General features: G+C 48.6%; 1 protein-coding gene across 1 annotated transcript in view; it reads right to left on the bottom strand.

The window, feature by feature from the left end:
* The window catches only part of KIF5C (kinesin family member 5C), a 177,482-nt gene that overhangs the window by 29,890 nt on the left and 132,158 nt on the right, over nucleotides 1-15,434 (bottom strand). The window contains exons 16-21 of the mRNA XM_062186550.1: nucleotides 14,193-14,381; nucleotides 10,673-10,790; nucleotides 8,101-8,177; nucleotides 7,009-7,118; nucleotides 4,724-4,825; nucleotides 4,115-4,175 (exon numbers count right to left, since the gene is read on the bottom strand). Of these exons, the coding sequence (XP_062042534.1) occupies nucleotides 4,115-4,175; nucleotides 4,724-4,825; nucleotides 7,009-7,118; nucleotides 8,101-8,177; nucleotides 10,673-10,790; nucleotides 14,193-14,381 (657 nt within the window). The remainder of the gene's footprint in view (nucleotides 1-4,114; nucleotides 4,176-4,723; nucleotides 4,826-7,008; nucleotides 7,119-8,100; nucleotides 8,178-10,672; nucleotides 10,791-14,192; nucleotides 14,382-15,434) is intronic.

Raw genomic sequence — 15,434 nt, 5'->3', positions numbered from 1 at the left:
TTAAGTTTCCCATAAAGGAAGAGGAGAGAGAGAAGCTGTTCAACATAAACGTTTCACTGTGTCTAAACTGACCCACTCTAACACAGACTGCAGCTCACATGTGCTCATAAAGAGGGTAAGAAATGAGTGACAAAGCTATGGGAACACTAAGTGTCTGGGAAGAAGGGTTCTCTGTTAATTTAAAGTCTGATTACTGGGGCCAATGGTGTGTTGACATAAGGAGCACCTGAAGTCAACTGCATCCCAGGATGAGATAAATTACTTTCTACAGGAAGCCAAATGGATCTATTATATGAATAACATGCACACAGTACCTGTTAGAGGCTGAGCCACCTCCCAGCACGGGATCAGGGTGCGGCGAGGCGCTGAATTACACGGTCACGCCGTCCTATCCCTGGCCAGACGGAGCTCAGCCCACACCCTCCTCCCTCAGTGCCTGCACGGGCTCTGCACGCTCTCCCTCAGGCTTCGGTGATTTTATCACAGACTCAACTGTAATCACAGGTCACCTTTTCCACAAAAACCACCACCACATCCAGGGGGAATGGGAAGAAAACACCTGGTGTCTTATTCAGGGGCCAGGCGTCTCCCTGGGAGGATGGAGTCCTGAGTTTGGCAACTTGCTCTCATTTCCACTTGTTTTTAAGCGGACTCAACAACAAACAGGAGGAAAGAGGAGTTTGGAGGAGCAATTGGAGACAACTGGAATAGGTGATACGTCGCATTTACTTAGGCAACTGCTGTGTGGCTGCCAGGACGTCGTTTTCCAACCTCCCAGCTTCCCCCAAATCTCCTCCTGTCCCAGGATGCTACCCTCCTCGTAAAATCCCCAGACTCAGCTTCCCATTACAGTACACAGTGATGGTGGGCCCCAGCGGCAAAAATCGTAGGCCCATCAACCCAGCAGGAGGAAGAGTCCAGCCCCAGAGCCCAGACAGGCCTGTTAAGGCAGCCAGGGGCTCAGGATACCCACCAGCCAGTCAGCCCTTCCCGTAGTGGTCCCCTGCAGTGGGCTTCCCAGACTTCAATACCAGCAGGTACCATTCCTGGCCCATCCAAGCCAAATGCTCCAGGAGGCAAGACAGGCCTTGCACTAGGGAGAGCTCAAGAATGGGCAGCAGAGAACAGCTAGAAGATCAGCCACAGCCTGGGGAGGGCTCCTGGGCGGAGGGAACTGAAATAGCATGTTTTGCAGGGCTCCAAGCCAAGATTCAAAAAGTGTGCGTGTGTGTGTCTAACAGCAAGGTAAGTGACAGCAACAGACATGAGAGGGAGGGAGAGAGCAAGGAGCCGCTGTGTGGGTGGGTCTGCGTGTGTGTGCACACGTGTGTGTGCAGAACAGGCACATGCATGGGGAGGAGCATCCTCTGTGTGTGCCTGTCCAGGGAGCACAGAGCTGGAATGAGAGTGGACAGATATGAGGGGGCTGGTAGAGAGGATGTATCATCGAAAAGCCATCTGAACACGACAAAGGGCAGAAGAACTGATTAGATACCCTTCAATATCACACTTAGGAGCATGAGAGAGAAAGCACACGAGTATGTCTGAGTGGGAACAAGGGCAGATGTGGGTGGCTGTGACCTGCGTATGAGTTAGCAAGAGCGCATGTGAATGCTAGGGCTGGTGCTTTAGTGCAGCAGGTTAAGCCTCTGCTTGCTACACCAGCATCTCAGTTCACCCCGGTTCAAGTCCCAGCAGCTCCATTTCCAATCCATCTTCATGCTAATGTGCCTGGGAAGGCACTGGATGAAGGCCCAAGTGTCTGGGCCCCTGCCACCCATATGGGAAACTATAATAGCGTTCCTGGCTCCTGGTTTGGCCTAGCCCAAAGCTGGCCATTGTAGCCACTTGGGGTGTGAATCAACAGATAGATCTCTTTCTCTGTCTCTCCTTCTCTCCGTATTGCTCTGCCTTTTGAGTAAATGTATACATAAATCTAAGTGCCTGAATGTGACTGTGTGAAAACACTGGGAGTGTATATTAAATGACAGCATTGGCACAAAGGTCTACTAGGGACTTTGTAGGTGACGATGCATAAAGGTGAGTGTGAGAGTGAGCGAGTGCATGGGAGTGATTGTGTGTGACTGAGCAGGAGTGTGAGTGTGCACATAACAAATTATGGGTGCTCTCTAGTGAGCACATGCATGTGCACACATGTTAGTATGGACACTGACATGAGCTATATGTATGCATGCCATGGGCATGTATGTGCATACGTTCTAAGTACTCAGGTGTGGACACAAGTGTGTATACATAGTTAGTGCCCAGGTGCAGATGAGAGAGCAGCAGTGTGAGCCTGTGAGCATGCGCGACAGACGGGGAAGGTAGGGGCTGTGGGTCTGAGCCCTTATGTGAGTATGTGGTGGCGCACGTGCTCAACTGCGTGAGGAAGCTGTGGTGCAGGTGCAACAGAGGGAGGGCAGTGGAAGGGCGGGGTAGTGGGTGAGGGTGTTCACAGAGCTCGTGTGGGGAGAGGAAGAAAACACCCTGCAATCACTTATCCTTGGCTGAACAGGGAGAGAGAATGATTAGCGGTCAACATTTGTCTGAATTTTTGTAATTACCCATAACTGTGGGCCTTACTTCTCTCGTGAAACAAATGCAGATGAAGACATGTTGCGGCCCCCTTCTCCACGCTTGCAAGGCCACCTTCCCAGGCACTTTCACATCCTCCTCCTGCCCTGAATAGCTGTGCCCTCATCCCTTCCTCCTTGGCTCTGCACAGCACCCACCACCACCTGGGGCACGAGGGCAGCCTCGGGTCCAGGTTTGAGGGTCGCTTTGCCTACATGGGGTCCCCAGGTTCTCAGAGGTGGACTGGTCCCACACAGGTTCATGTGAATGTATCTGAACAAGATCTCTCCACTGCTGTGAAAGCCTGAACATGTTTTCTCCACACTGAGAGGAGATGCCAGAACAGGCTGGCTTCAACCATGCCACTGTATGGCATGGCCAGTACTCACCTTGTAGGGCTCAGAGCAAGGCGGCCATCCTGCAGAGCGGCCGAAACAAAAGCTAAGCAGAAGCTGAACCAAAGACTCCAGATGCAGAACAGAGAAAATCTTAATGAGCCCTTGCGAAGGTGAGGCGGTCTATCACAGCTCTGCCGCAAACCCTGCAGGTCTCGAGGCCCTCCTTAGAAAGCAGCCCCTCTGGCCATTACGCCCGTGCACCGCCTTCCACCCTCCCTGCCCTCAGACACAGCCACACTCGCTTCCTTGCTGCCCTCCAACATGCCAGACATGGGCTCACCACAGCACCTTGGCATTGCTTCTGCTGCTGTGTTCTTCCCCAGGTATCCCCAAGACTTGTTTCTTCCCCAGCTTCAAGGCCCGGCCCAGAGATCACCTCCTCTTGGGGCGTCCATAATCACCACCCCCTGCACTCTCAAGAAGCCTCAGATGGAGTACAGTGCCCACCCCTAGCCATGACCCTCAGTGCATACTGGAAAGCTTGGACAGGATGGAACCCTATATATAATTGGTTTATTCCTATATAGACTCCTACCTTGGATAAAGTTTAATTTCTAAATTAGGGCTGGTAAGAAATTAATTAAAAAACTAGTAAGATAGTTACAACAATGTAGCATAATAAAAGTTATGTGAATGTGCTCGTTCTCTCTCACAATTTCAAACTATCTTAATCCCTCACTGCACGGTAATATTTTTGGAGCATGACCGCCTACAGGTAACGACCAGTGACGCAGCTGTTGGGAGGCTGCTGTGCGCGGTTGCTTCTTTGTGCCTCACTGTGTCTGCCCCAGCCGAAGGTAAACTTCATGAGGGCAGGGAACTTAGATCTGCTGACTGACATATCCAAGCACCTAGGGGAATGCTGAATGTTCGAGTGGAAGTCACCAACTGCAGAGACTGTAAAACGGAAGATTTGCAACTCAGCTTGATTCTCACTCAGGGGCTCCAGGATCACAGCCCTAAGGACTGACTTTTGATTCTACCAGGAGTTGGAGAATAATCCTACAAATTCCACTTTCCCCCCAGGATATTTTATATCTAAAATGGAAGGGTATGCACAGATGAAATTTTCAGATACACAAATCACGGACAATTGATCTGGTCTTTGAGATGAAAAGAAGTAGGGAAACATCTGGACATACCACCGTCTCCTCCAGCCCTTTCAGGTCCTCTCTGGCTTGTTCCCTTTTATCATTGAGCAATCTGAAAAACAAAAAGGACTCATAAACCACCGGAGGGGGATCAGAGATCTAAGCAGACACTATTTACACCTGCACATAAATCAGCAAAACAAGCCAGCAAGCACACACACAGCTATTGTCTCTTTCAAAATCAGCCTAATTGGGAGCCACTGCTTTGCCCAGCAGTCAAGACACCTGCATGCTCCAGCAGCATGTCTGGGTTCAAGTCCCAGTTCTGGCTCCTCCCTCCTGCTTCCTGGAGGATGCAGACTCTGGGAGGCGCTGGTGATGGCTCAAGTGAGTGTGTTCCTGCCACCCCCGTGTGGGCCCTGGTGGAGTTCCCAGCTCCTGGCTTCAGCCACCACCCAGCCCCAGCTGTTGCAGGCATTTGAAAAGTGAACCAGCAGATGGGAGCTCACTCTCTCTGCCTCTCAAATAAAAATTTAAAAATATAAACAATAAATTAGCCCAATCGAATCTAACCACCTAGGTATCTAAATCGCAAAACGTGAGTTTCAAAGACCTCACAGGGAGGAGAGAAAACAGAGGGAAGGTTTGAAGTGCACTCACAAAAGCTTTTCCAGTTTCATCTCTCTCTCTTGGTCTTCTATTTTCAGCTTGTTATAATCAGAACTGAGCTGCTCTTGTTCCAGTTGCAGCTTCTGATTCAAGCTGAAATGGAGAGGAAAAAGCAATGTATTCCACATCAGTCTGAAACTCTGAGTCATCCAGCTCGAACCGTGGTTCTGTTCCAAGCCTATTAGTTCTGTGCAATAAAGGCCACAATTCTGGAGGATTTTGCAGGATCAGAGAACAACCTCACAGCTTCCTCCCTGCCCAAGAGAAAAACTAATTTCTGGGAAGCATCTAACAGGCATGAAACAAAAGCTTTGGGGATGTATTTACAGTTTGCTGGTGTGCAAGCACTTCAGGGGAAAGTAATGAGCTAGGAACATGGCTGATATTTTAAGAGAGGAGGGGAGCCCCAACAGAAGAGTCCTATGAGCTCGGCTCCCCAACCCCCGGGCAGGCACCCACTCAGGTGCCTCTGGGATTCCTCTGAAATCAGATGGTCTGAAAATGTCTGCCAGGTCCGAATGCCGCGCTGACACAGGGCAGCTCCTGCTGGGTGGGCCCTCGAGGAGGGGTGTCGAGAGGAGCAACCAAGAACCGAGTCCAGCCTGTACTGCAAATGGCACCTGGGCGCCTGTTGCAGGCATTTGGTCAAACTTGCATCAGCTCAGTATTCTTACACCTCCACTATAAAGGAACAGATTACAGAGGCGGGCGCTGTGGCCCAGCCGGTGAAGCCCCACTTGGGATGTCTGCATCCCATGCTGGAGTGGCAGGATGGAGTCCCAGTCCCATTGAGCTCCCCGCTAATGTGCTTGGGGGTGATGGCCCAAGTATCTGAGCCCCTGCCACCAATGTGGGAGACCCAGAAGGTGTGCCTGGCTCCTGGCTTTGGCCTGGCCTGACCTGGCTGTTGCAGCATTTGGGGAATAAAGCAGTGGATGGAAGATATCTCTCTCTGTCTCTCTATCTCTCTGATTTTTATATATATTCACATAAATATATGTAATTTATATGTAAAAGATCAGTATCTATTACATCAAGGAAATCTGGAGTCTATTTGAAAGGCATTAACCAAGAAGCTTCCCCACCTACCAACTCGCTCATGAACCCTCCCTCTCTTCCTTGCCTCCCTTTTCCGCCTCCTTTCATGATACAAGCACATCATGAGTGACAACAGTGGTGACCCAGTAGGAGAAGGGAAGAGAGGCTGCTACGTGTGTTCCTGGGGTGGGCTGTGTGCACCCAACTCACCATTCACACTTTGGCTTCGGTTACCATTCTCCTTTTATAAAATGCAAATGCAGTGTACCAGCAGCTCACATACACTGAGAAGAGATTTGAACCAGTAGTCTACTGAATTAAACTCCAACTCCAGCCTGACTCCTAGTTAACGATGTGACCTTCGGTAAATGATTTAACCTCGGTTCCCTCATAGAAATCTGGTTCTCTGTCTACAGAGAGGAGAAGGGGAGGGCATCTTCGGTCTAGACCTCCCGGGCGCGGGGGTCAGTGCATGGAACTGTATCTCGACGTAATTGGCTTTCCTGTAATTCTCCATCTTTTCCTTGAAGCATTTAAAACGTCATTCTCCAAAGCGGTTCAGAGACTGCCATGGGGCTGGCTCTGTGGTGCAAAACCTTTAAGGAGCCTTGGGAGAGGACCGGAAAGCCCCTTGCAGCAAGTGACACCTGTGTTGCCAGTGAGGGAAAGGTGAGGGAGTAGAGGGCATTGTGGGGCGGGGGCTCTCCCACCAGGGAGGAGTGGGGCGGGGAGGGGCGTCACTGTAGACAAATGTGGGGAAGTCGTCCTGGCAGCAGAGCCGCCCATCACAGGCACCTGCACACAGACCCCCGTGTGATGCATCCACATTGAGGCAGCCACGGTGGAGCCATGAGCAGGTGGCTGTGGGCTGAGCAGGGGGCGGCTGCTGTCAGGACTAGGATTTTTCATACTTTCATACGAACATCTCCCCAGCTCCTGGGGGCTTGCCTGCGCCCAGCTAAGTTGCCAAAGTGACCTGCCTCCTGGGATGAGAAAGGGCAGCTGGGCCCGCCTGCCGCCTGCCATGCCAGAGCTCCAGGCAGCCCCACTCCAGATGGAAGAGCAGACCTCGGAAGCAGCAGCACAGCCCATGGCATCACCAGGGCACAGCACAGAGCCCACAGGGTGAGTACAGCTGGCCCTCAACTAAAATCCACATCCTTCCCAGTTGGCCTGAGAGAACGGAGCCCTGCCCAGCCCCAAGCCCCATGAGTCCCAGAGTCCCTGGGCCAACTCACTCCCGAATCTCATCAATGATTTTCTGCTTCTCTTCAATTTCATCTCGCAGTCTGGACAGCTGCTTCTGGTGAGCTTCCCGGTGGCTCTCCATCTGCTGCTCCAGGGCCTTCTGCAACCCAGGCCAGAGAAACGTGTCATGCACCCACTGGCATGCAGCCCATGCTGTGACAAGTCCTGGACCCACCTCTGCCTCCCACCACGTGCCCCCTGCATCTCAGCTCCCAAAACAAGGGTCATCCCAGCATCTGGTCTTGCTTTACTGGAATAACAAAATCCAAGGATCTGTTATGAAACGGAGTGGGCCTAGGAGCAAAGTCGTCCACTAATTAAATCAAAAAGCTTTCCCTTGACATTCTGTCGCTCACCTGAGCTACACAGCTTCTCTCTAACCGAGGCAATAGAGGGCACACACTTGGTCTACCCAGGTGACCTCAGAGAAGCCAGGTCACTTGCGGGAGCCGGACTTCATCACCTGTAAAGCTGAGTAACAGTCCCTGGCCACGCACAGATTTGTGATGATGTGTGAAGAACTCCTTCCTCACCAGAGCCTCTGAAACAGGACAGGGATTCATGGAGCTGAGGCACAACTTTGTTCTGTTGTTCAGAGCAGAGCCAAGCTGCAGGCACTGCCTTACCTATGCACTTTCATTCAACGAGGCTCACCATTTGCCTAAGACTAATCAAGATCTGACATTTTCTTGGTTCTCGCTTTAATTGCCTGAAAGTCTAAAATGTAACCCAAACAAAGACCTCTGTGCTTAAGGTGGGAACATAAACTTGGGGTGTTTGTTTCTCGACCGACATTGAAGGGAGGGACGCTTCCTTCCATTCAAGGGAGCGAGAACTTCTCCCACAGTGGTTGATGGCACTGTCCTTTCCCCTCCCCAACAGTACTGGAGAGGACAGGGTGTGAATGCACACAGGCACCATCTACAGACAGCACAGGGTTCCAGGACGTTTGTCACCTCCTTTCTAAGCCAAGCCACTGTGGTGCACACGTATGAAGGCGACTGACGTTGCTAGAACAGGAAAATCAAGTGCAAGTGCATCAAAGGCACACTGGGCCCGCAGGACGGGGCGGCTGGACGCACCTTCATTTCCTCGGCGTCCTGCAGCCGCGTCAGGTGTTCCTTCTCCTTGTCCTGGAAGCTGACTTCGTGCATCTTTTCTGTTTTGGATTTAAATGACGATTTAAGATTCTCTGAGCAGGACTCACATGCAGCAACAGAAATGAAAGACCCGAGGGCAACAGAGTGAAACATCTGCATGGAGCACCTGTCACAACCACTGGCACAGAGGAGCGGGTGCCCTGCCGGCTGGCACCAAGGCTGACCTCTCCTGCAGCTTCTCTTAAGTCCCCTGGACCACAGCCCTCGGGGACAGGGGCGACTGCAGGGGCAAAGGTCCTCACGGGGCGCGGGGTGGGGCGGGGGGACACACACAATCTAAGAACAAGAACACGGGAAACAAACAACACACAAGATTCTATTGGAAAAGACCCCACTGTGCGCAGGGCCGCGTAGCACTCCCGGCTCAGCGTATACTTGGTGGCTGGGCCCTGGAGCACAGTGTCACGGGCTGCCTGAAGTGGGGCTGAGGAGCGGGGAGGAAACTGGGGTGAGGCAGTGGCATTCAGCTCTTGACTTCTCTCTAGTCTGTCCCACTTCATCTCACGTCTTCTGGACCCTATTTGGCTTGCACTCTGGCACCACTGCAGAGATCAAGCTCAAGGAGGAAAAAGCCTTTCCTATCTCCAGCTTTTGGGGTGCACCATGTTCCTAACATTCATTCCTACAAAGTTGCAGTGTGGTGGGTGTGTCCTTTCTTTATTAATTTGCCTTGGTATTCAAAACACAATGTGTTCACCCAGCAAGTAACTGAACAGCAGTAATAAAGGGAATTTTAAAAAAAGGAGGGGGGGCCGGCGCCGTGGCTCAACAGGCTAATCCTCCGCCTTGCGGCGCCGGCACACCGGGTTCTAGTCCCGGTCGGGGCACCGATCCTGTCCCGGTTGCCCCTCTTCCAGGCCAGCTCTCTGCTGTGGCCAGGGAGTGCAGTGGAGGATGGCCCAAGTGTTTGGGCTCTGCACCCCATGGGAGACCAGGATAAGCACCTGGCTCCTGCCATCGGAACAGCGCGGTGCGCCGGCCGCAGCGCGCTACTGCAGTGGCCATTGGAGGGTGAACCAACGGCAAAAGGAAGACCTTTCTCTCTGTCTCTCTCTCACTGTCCACTCTGCCTGTCAAAAATAAAAAAAAAATATAAATAAATAAATAAATAAATAAAAGGAGGGGGAATATCATCACCGATCTTACTTCCCTATCAAAACCACGTTTAAGTATTCATTTCTAGGAAAACAACTTCCATCTGTTTTTAGTAGTAATAACCACATTAAAGACAATGTGAAAAAATGTTTCCATTATGAAAAACAGTCTGTTCTATTAAGCAACATATCATAGTTGATTTAATTGACAGGTGGCTTTCTTTTTACTCTTTTTGTTGATCAAATTCTGCAATGAATATGTGCGATCTAAGGATCAAAAAGCAGAGAAAAATTACAATTATTAATATGTATTTTCAAATAGCTTTCCAAAAGAGCTCAACAACTTCCATCGCCATCAGCAATAGTTGTGTTGCTAGGTCCCACACTGCACAATGCACAGCCTCCTAACCCCTGCTCTGGTCACTGGGTTTCCAGCTGCCTCTCCTGGATTTCTGCTTCTGTTTATTCGTGTTTCTTAAATGCTTCCTATGCATCAACAAAGGGGACTGGGAGAGGCTGCCTGGCAAAGGAAAAGAGTTTGCTACTGGGTACAGGATGCTAAGTAAGCCAGGCGGGAGTGCAGACTTCACATGAAGAGCAACAAAATGCCATGGAGGGGGCAGACGCAGGGGCCAGGGGCCAAGACAGAATGTGAATTTTATTTTATTTTTTTATTTTTTATTTTTTTTTTTAATTTTTGACAGGCAGAGTGGACAGTGAGAGAGAGACAGAGAGAAAGGTCTTCCTTTTGCCGTTGGTTCACCCTCCAATGGCCGCCGCGGAAGCGCGCTGCGGCCGGCGCACCGCGCTGTTCCGATGGCAGGAGCCAGGTGCTTATCCTGGTCTCCCATGGGGTGCAGAGCCCAAACACTTGGGCCATCCTCCACTGCACTCCCGGGCCACAGCAGAGAGCTGGCCTGGAAGAGGGGCAACCGGGACAGGATCGGTGCCGCGACCGGGACTAGAACCCGGTGTGTTAAAGTCATCCTGTGGGATACAGCACAGCGGCTGGCCCAGGACAGACTGTGGATGGGCTACCTCAGTAGATACATAGCCCTACCACTCGATTATCCTGCACAATGGCAACAAAGACAGAAATGGGCAGAACCAGAGGGCATCTGGCAAAGTCCAACAGGCAGGCGCCAGTGCCTGAGGGAAGCAGGTGGATTCTGACGTGCACAAGTGGGTGGGCTGAGGGTAAAATGGGAAGACAAGCAGATTCAGGGTGGGGGTGGTCTTCTAGAGAATTCTTTTTTTTCCCCTCCCCCAGTTATGCTATGGTTTTCAGCAGACCTAGAAATGCAAAGCTGGAGCAAAAGTAAACATCGTGACTCCAGCCAGCTAGAGACTGGCTGCTTTAAGTCAGGAGTTTGACACCTGCAGAGTGGGCAAATATTTACCTTGGGCTCGGAGCTTGGCTAGCTCTTCGCTGAGCGAGTCCTGGGACTCTTCCAGCTGCCTCCTCTTCTGTTCCATGTTCTGCATGTAGTCTGTCAGAGATTTAATCTTGGCTTCATGCTTCAAACAAGAAAACATATTAAAAGGAGGAGTGAATGACTAGCAAGTGATTGTCCAGGCTAGCCTGGGGCTGACCCATGGAAAGACGAACCAGAAGACAGGTTCCTGGGCCCTTCTCTTGAGTGCCAGCTCTGCTGGTGCATATTCTGCCCCGGGCCTGGACCCGGGCTCACTGACCAGAGTAGTCCACTGCTTCTCCCACGTGCTTCTCCATTCTCCATGTTCATGGCCCTGCCTCTCCTTGCCATCCACTAACATGAGACGAGCCCTAGCACAGAAGAGGATGCTGGAGGGAAAGGGGCTAGGAAAATGCCCAGGGCTGAAAGACCTCACCCTGTCTCAAGCACACCAACTCACGTGTCAGGGACCTTGCATTCTGTGTTACTGTCTCCCTTTGGAAGACTTCCCTCCCCACAGTCCCACCACATTGCCCCAGGTGACTCCTTATTGCCCAAGCCCCAGTGTTTTCTTACAGTACTCATCCTCTACATGGTTTACCTATTTTATTACTTGTTAGCTCCCTGAGGGTATGAAGTAGGCACTTAATAAATGCTAGTGGAATGAATGAATGGGAGCTCACTGGCAGAACGGGGACAGTCCTGACTTGTAGGCAGATGGAAAGTACACAGAACATCACCCCCCTCCAGATCTAGGGAGTCCATGTTTAGGAAGAAAGACCCAGGAGGCTGAGCTCCAACCTAATGAAATAACTTTTTCAAAAACACGAATCAGTTGAGTCATTGTTTGTAAGCATTGCTTGCGTTAAAGAGGTTGAGTATAAACAAAGATAGCTTTTGGCTTGAAACATTTTGTCACATTCCATAGATCACATCATAAAATATTAAATATTTGGCTTTGTGTGAATTATTGCAAAGTGCAAAACAGCACCTAATTGAAAACTGAACTTGAACTTTCTAACACGGGTGTTCTTTAATCTCAAGACATCCCAATATTCTAATTTCATACACCAAAATCATTGTCACTGTGAGACCTGGGCAATGGGGATCCTGATCCTGAGCCCTACACTTTAGAGCACCCCATTGGGGCCCTCCTTTGGCTACATCCAGATCTAGTGAGCAAAGAGTTCATCAGTGACGGTAGTATGTCCACCTGAATCCAGATCTCCTTCTAGACCATTTGCCGAGCACTAGGGACCTAGAAACTCCCCACTACAATAGCCCTGGGCTACTTCCAGGGCCAGCACTGCCCCATCTTTGTCCATCTACAGATGGTGGTTGACAGAGTCCCATCAGTGCACAAAGGGAGCAGATGGACTAGGACATGGAGCCAGTATGTCCAGCTGGAAAGAGGAGACACAGGGCTACAGGCTCCAGGGCCTCTATGTGTACCACTGCCTTGCCCCTAAATGTTAAGGGAATGACTCCCCAACACTCATGCTGTTGGTGTCACGGATGATCTACACATCAGACTTGAGATGCACCATCCCCTGATGTTTGTCATTTTTTCTCAATTTTTATATTACAAAAATGTCTTTATATAAATGATAATATATATACTTATAAAGATTAAATCTTATAAAGCAAATCTAGAAAAAAGTGGTGTAAGTTTCACTTGTAAATCACTCCAATTTATGAACTATGTCCCTCGTCTATTCCTGGAGTCATCTACAGAGACGAATATTTTACAGGTTGTAAAGCATATACAACTTTAAGTTGGCATTTTCACTTTCATTTAACTTTATGATTGTGTTTTCCAAAAGAGTAGGTCTCATAGATTTTTTTAAGTGCTGCATAATGTTCTTCCATGTAACTTTATGTTACTAGTTCATCAATAGATAATTGGGTAATTTAACTTCTTGTGTCAATATCTTAAGTAGGAAATGATAATACCATACAAAATGAAAACTTTTCACTTTATTACCAGTAAAAACAGAATAAATGAAATTACTGGACCAAAGTGTACTTACATTCTGATCATTTTTTTTAATTTCTGAATTACTTTCAAAAAGGACTGGCCAACAGTATGCATCAATTTCACTATCACATGCTAGAAATGAATAATCTTTTCCATACATTTCTGCTTGTTGTTACTTATAAGATAGAATCTCGCAGATCCATTTTAGACATGGAGGTTGGAGTTGTTTCCATGATTACACATTAATATTCTTAAAAGAATACCAGCACAAAGCATGCTTTTGTCTGTCAGTATTGTTTGATGCACCAACCCTGTTGGTGTCTGTTTCCCCTAAATGACCTAGGCTGTTTTAACAACTGACATAAAGCAGTCACAACACTCAGATGGACCACGCACAGAAACCCCAAACCTAATTACCATGCTCAGATATTAGTGTGAGCCCAGAAGCTAGGTTGCTGTTTTCTGAAACAACCTACTAAAATGGAAATTACCACTACAATGGGAAGAAAAGCAGCATTACTCAGGGTGCAAATGAAATGTGCCCTTGGGATTGAAAACATTGGCTATGGGTTCACACATACTTTGGTTTGAGTTTCAGCTCTACCATGCACTGGTTATATGTGTGTGAGTCAATACATACATGTAATCTGCTTCAGTTTCCATAGCTGAAATCCTGCTTGCCAGGATTTTCTAAGTTCAAGCAAGAAAAAGCACGTAAAAATATTTATTGGGGTCAGCACTGTGGTGTAGTGGGTAAAGCCGCAGCCTGCAGTGCCAGCATCCCATAGGATGCCAGTTCAAGTCCCAGCTGCTCCACTTCTGATCCAGCTCTCTGCTATGTCCTGGGCAAGCAGCAAAAGATGGCCCAAGTCCTTGGGCCCCCACTCCTGAGTGGGAGGCCTGGAAGAAGCTTCTGGCTCCTGGCTTCGGATCGGCCCAGCTCCAGCCATTGTGGCCATCTGGGGAGTGAGCCAACAGGTGGAAGACCCCTCTCTCTCTCTTTTTTCCCTCTGCCTCTGCCTCCCTGTACCTCTGCCTTTCAAATAAATTAATTTAAAAAAATTTATCATGGTACATGACACACAGTAAAAACTCAATAAAATGCTACCTACTGCTAAGCTTAATAGCAATAGGAGTGCTTTCATTTTTCTTATACTACTTTAGACCTGTGGTAGAGATTTTAAAAATGAAAGAATGCTCCTTAATTGATAGGAATTTCAGAGATTCTGCCTAATCTTGTACATTCATAATCCATCTGCATCTTCTTATATACCCACCCCTCCATGCATCCATCAAGATATACAGATAAACCCTTTAGAGAGAAAAGCGACTCAAAGGAATCCATGTAGTTGACACCACAAAAACCAGCCTGAAGAATAAAGCTGAGCTGTCCTTGCAAGGGAAGCCATGCTTCCATAAAGCAAGAGACACCAACTTCCCTTGTGGGCCCTTCAGTAGCAGTGGAGGTGTGCAGGGACCAGATCTGCAGAGGGCCGCCCGTGAGACGAGCAGGAAAGGGCGGCTCACCTGGGAGATGAGCAGCTGGCAGGCTGCCAGTTCCCGTTCACTGGCATTCATCTTCCTGTTGGAGTCCATCTGGGCGCTCTCGAGCTGTTTGCTGCGGTTCACCAGGGACTTGACCTCAGACTTCATCTTGCTGATGTACAGGCGGGCCATGGTGAACTCCTCCTCAATGACTCCATTCACATCTGCCAACTGAGCACAGAAGGGAACGTGCTTAAATATTTCCAGAGGCTCGTGGACCTCGTGAAACCTGACCAGGGAGCTTCAGGGCGTCCTGGATTTCTGGCTAAGCATGCCTTACCATGGGGCAAGCTGAAGATAATCTCTGAAAACCCTAAAGCTCACAGAGGACTTTACATTGAAAATCTCTACTAAATGCAATCCTCAGTTAACCAGGTTTTTCATTACAATTCATTTTTAGTATATAAGAGATGACATCAGAGTGAAAAAATATTGATGATTTTTAAAAGGAGCTAAATCTAAAGCAGTATTCCTTTCATTGTCTAACACCTTATATCTCTTTAACAGCAGTGAGGCCCAGTATTCAAAGATGACCCTTAGTCCCTACAAAAACTCTATTAAATTTTCAGTTATGCTTTCTATATGCTGCCTAATCATGCAGAGAAGTAGCTTAATGTCTTGAGTATACTTCTATATGAGCAAGGATTGAAATAAGAAAGACTTTCTACAAGGTCCCCAATTAAAAGGAAAATGTAAAGACTAAGAGCATATTTCTCATCATCAAAAGCCCCTCTAAGGGTCCCTGCATGACTTCTTGTTATCATCAATCTATTTTTCTTTGCCTTTTCAAAGCTGCCCTTCCAAGCAGATAGTGATGTAGATCATTAAAATCACGTGAGAACAGCCTAAATCCACCTTTAGAAGACAAGATGTGACAGCTAACATTTCTGCATGATCTATATTTGGTTTTCAAGTTTCAGAATTCTACTGTAAATAAAAATCGAGACAAAATATTTGGAATAAAAACCCATCTACTTAGCCGCAAACAGTCTTGAAGGGCAGCTGATCGAAGGAGCAAGTAATTGTATGTGTGTGTATTGTTTAACCACCAGAGGGCAGCCTAGCACCTCCAGAGAAAACTATGTGGTCCAGAATCCAGCAGGACCACAAGCTTCAATGGGTTCTGAGAGTAATTCCAACTATGGTGTATTTAAAAAAAAAAAAAATGTATTTATTTATTTGAAAGTTAGAGTTACTTAAGGACAGAAGCAGGGAGAAAGAGAG

Source organism: Lepus europaeus, chromosome 1 (genome assembly GCF_033115175.1).
Source record: "Lepus europaeus isolate LE1 chromosome 1, mLepTim1.pri, whole genome shotgun sequence".
In the NCBI taxonomy this organism is placed as follows: domain Eukaryota; kingdom Metazoa; phylum Chordata; class Mammalia; order Lagomorpha; family Leporidae; genus Lepus; species Lepus europaeus.
Note: the sequence above shows the minus strand (reverse complement) of the source record. Positions and strands in the feature narration are given on the sequence as shown.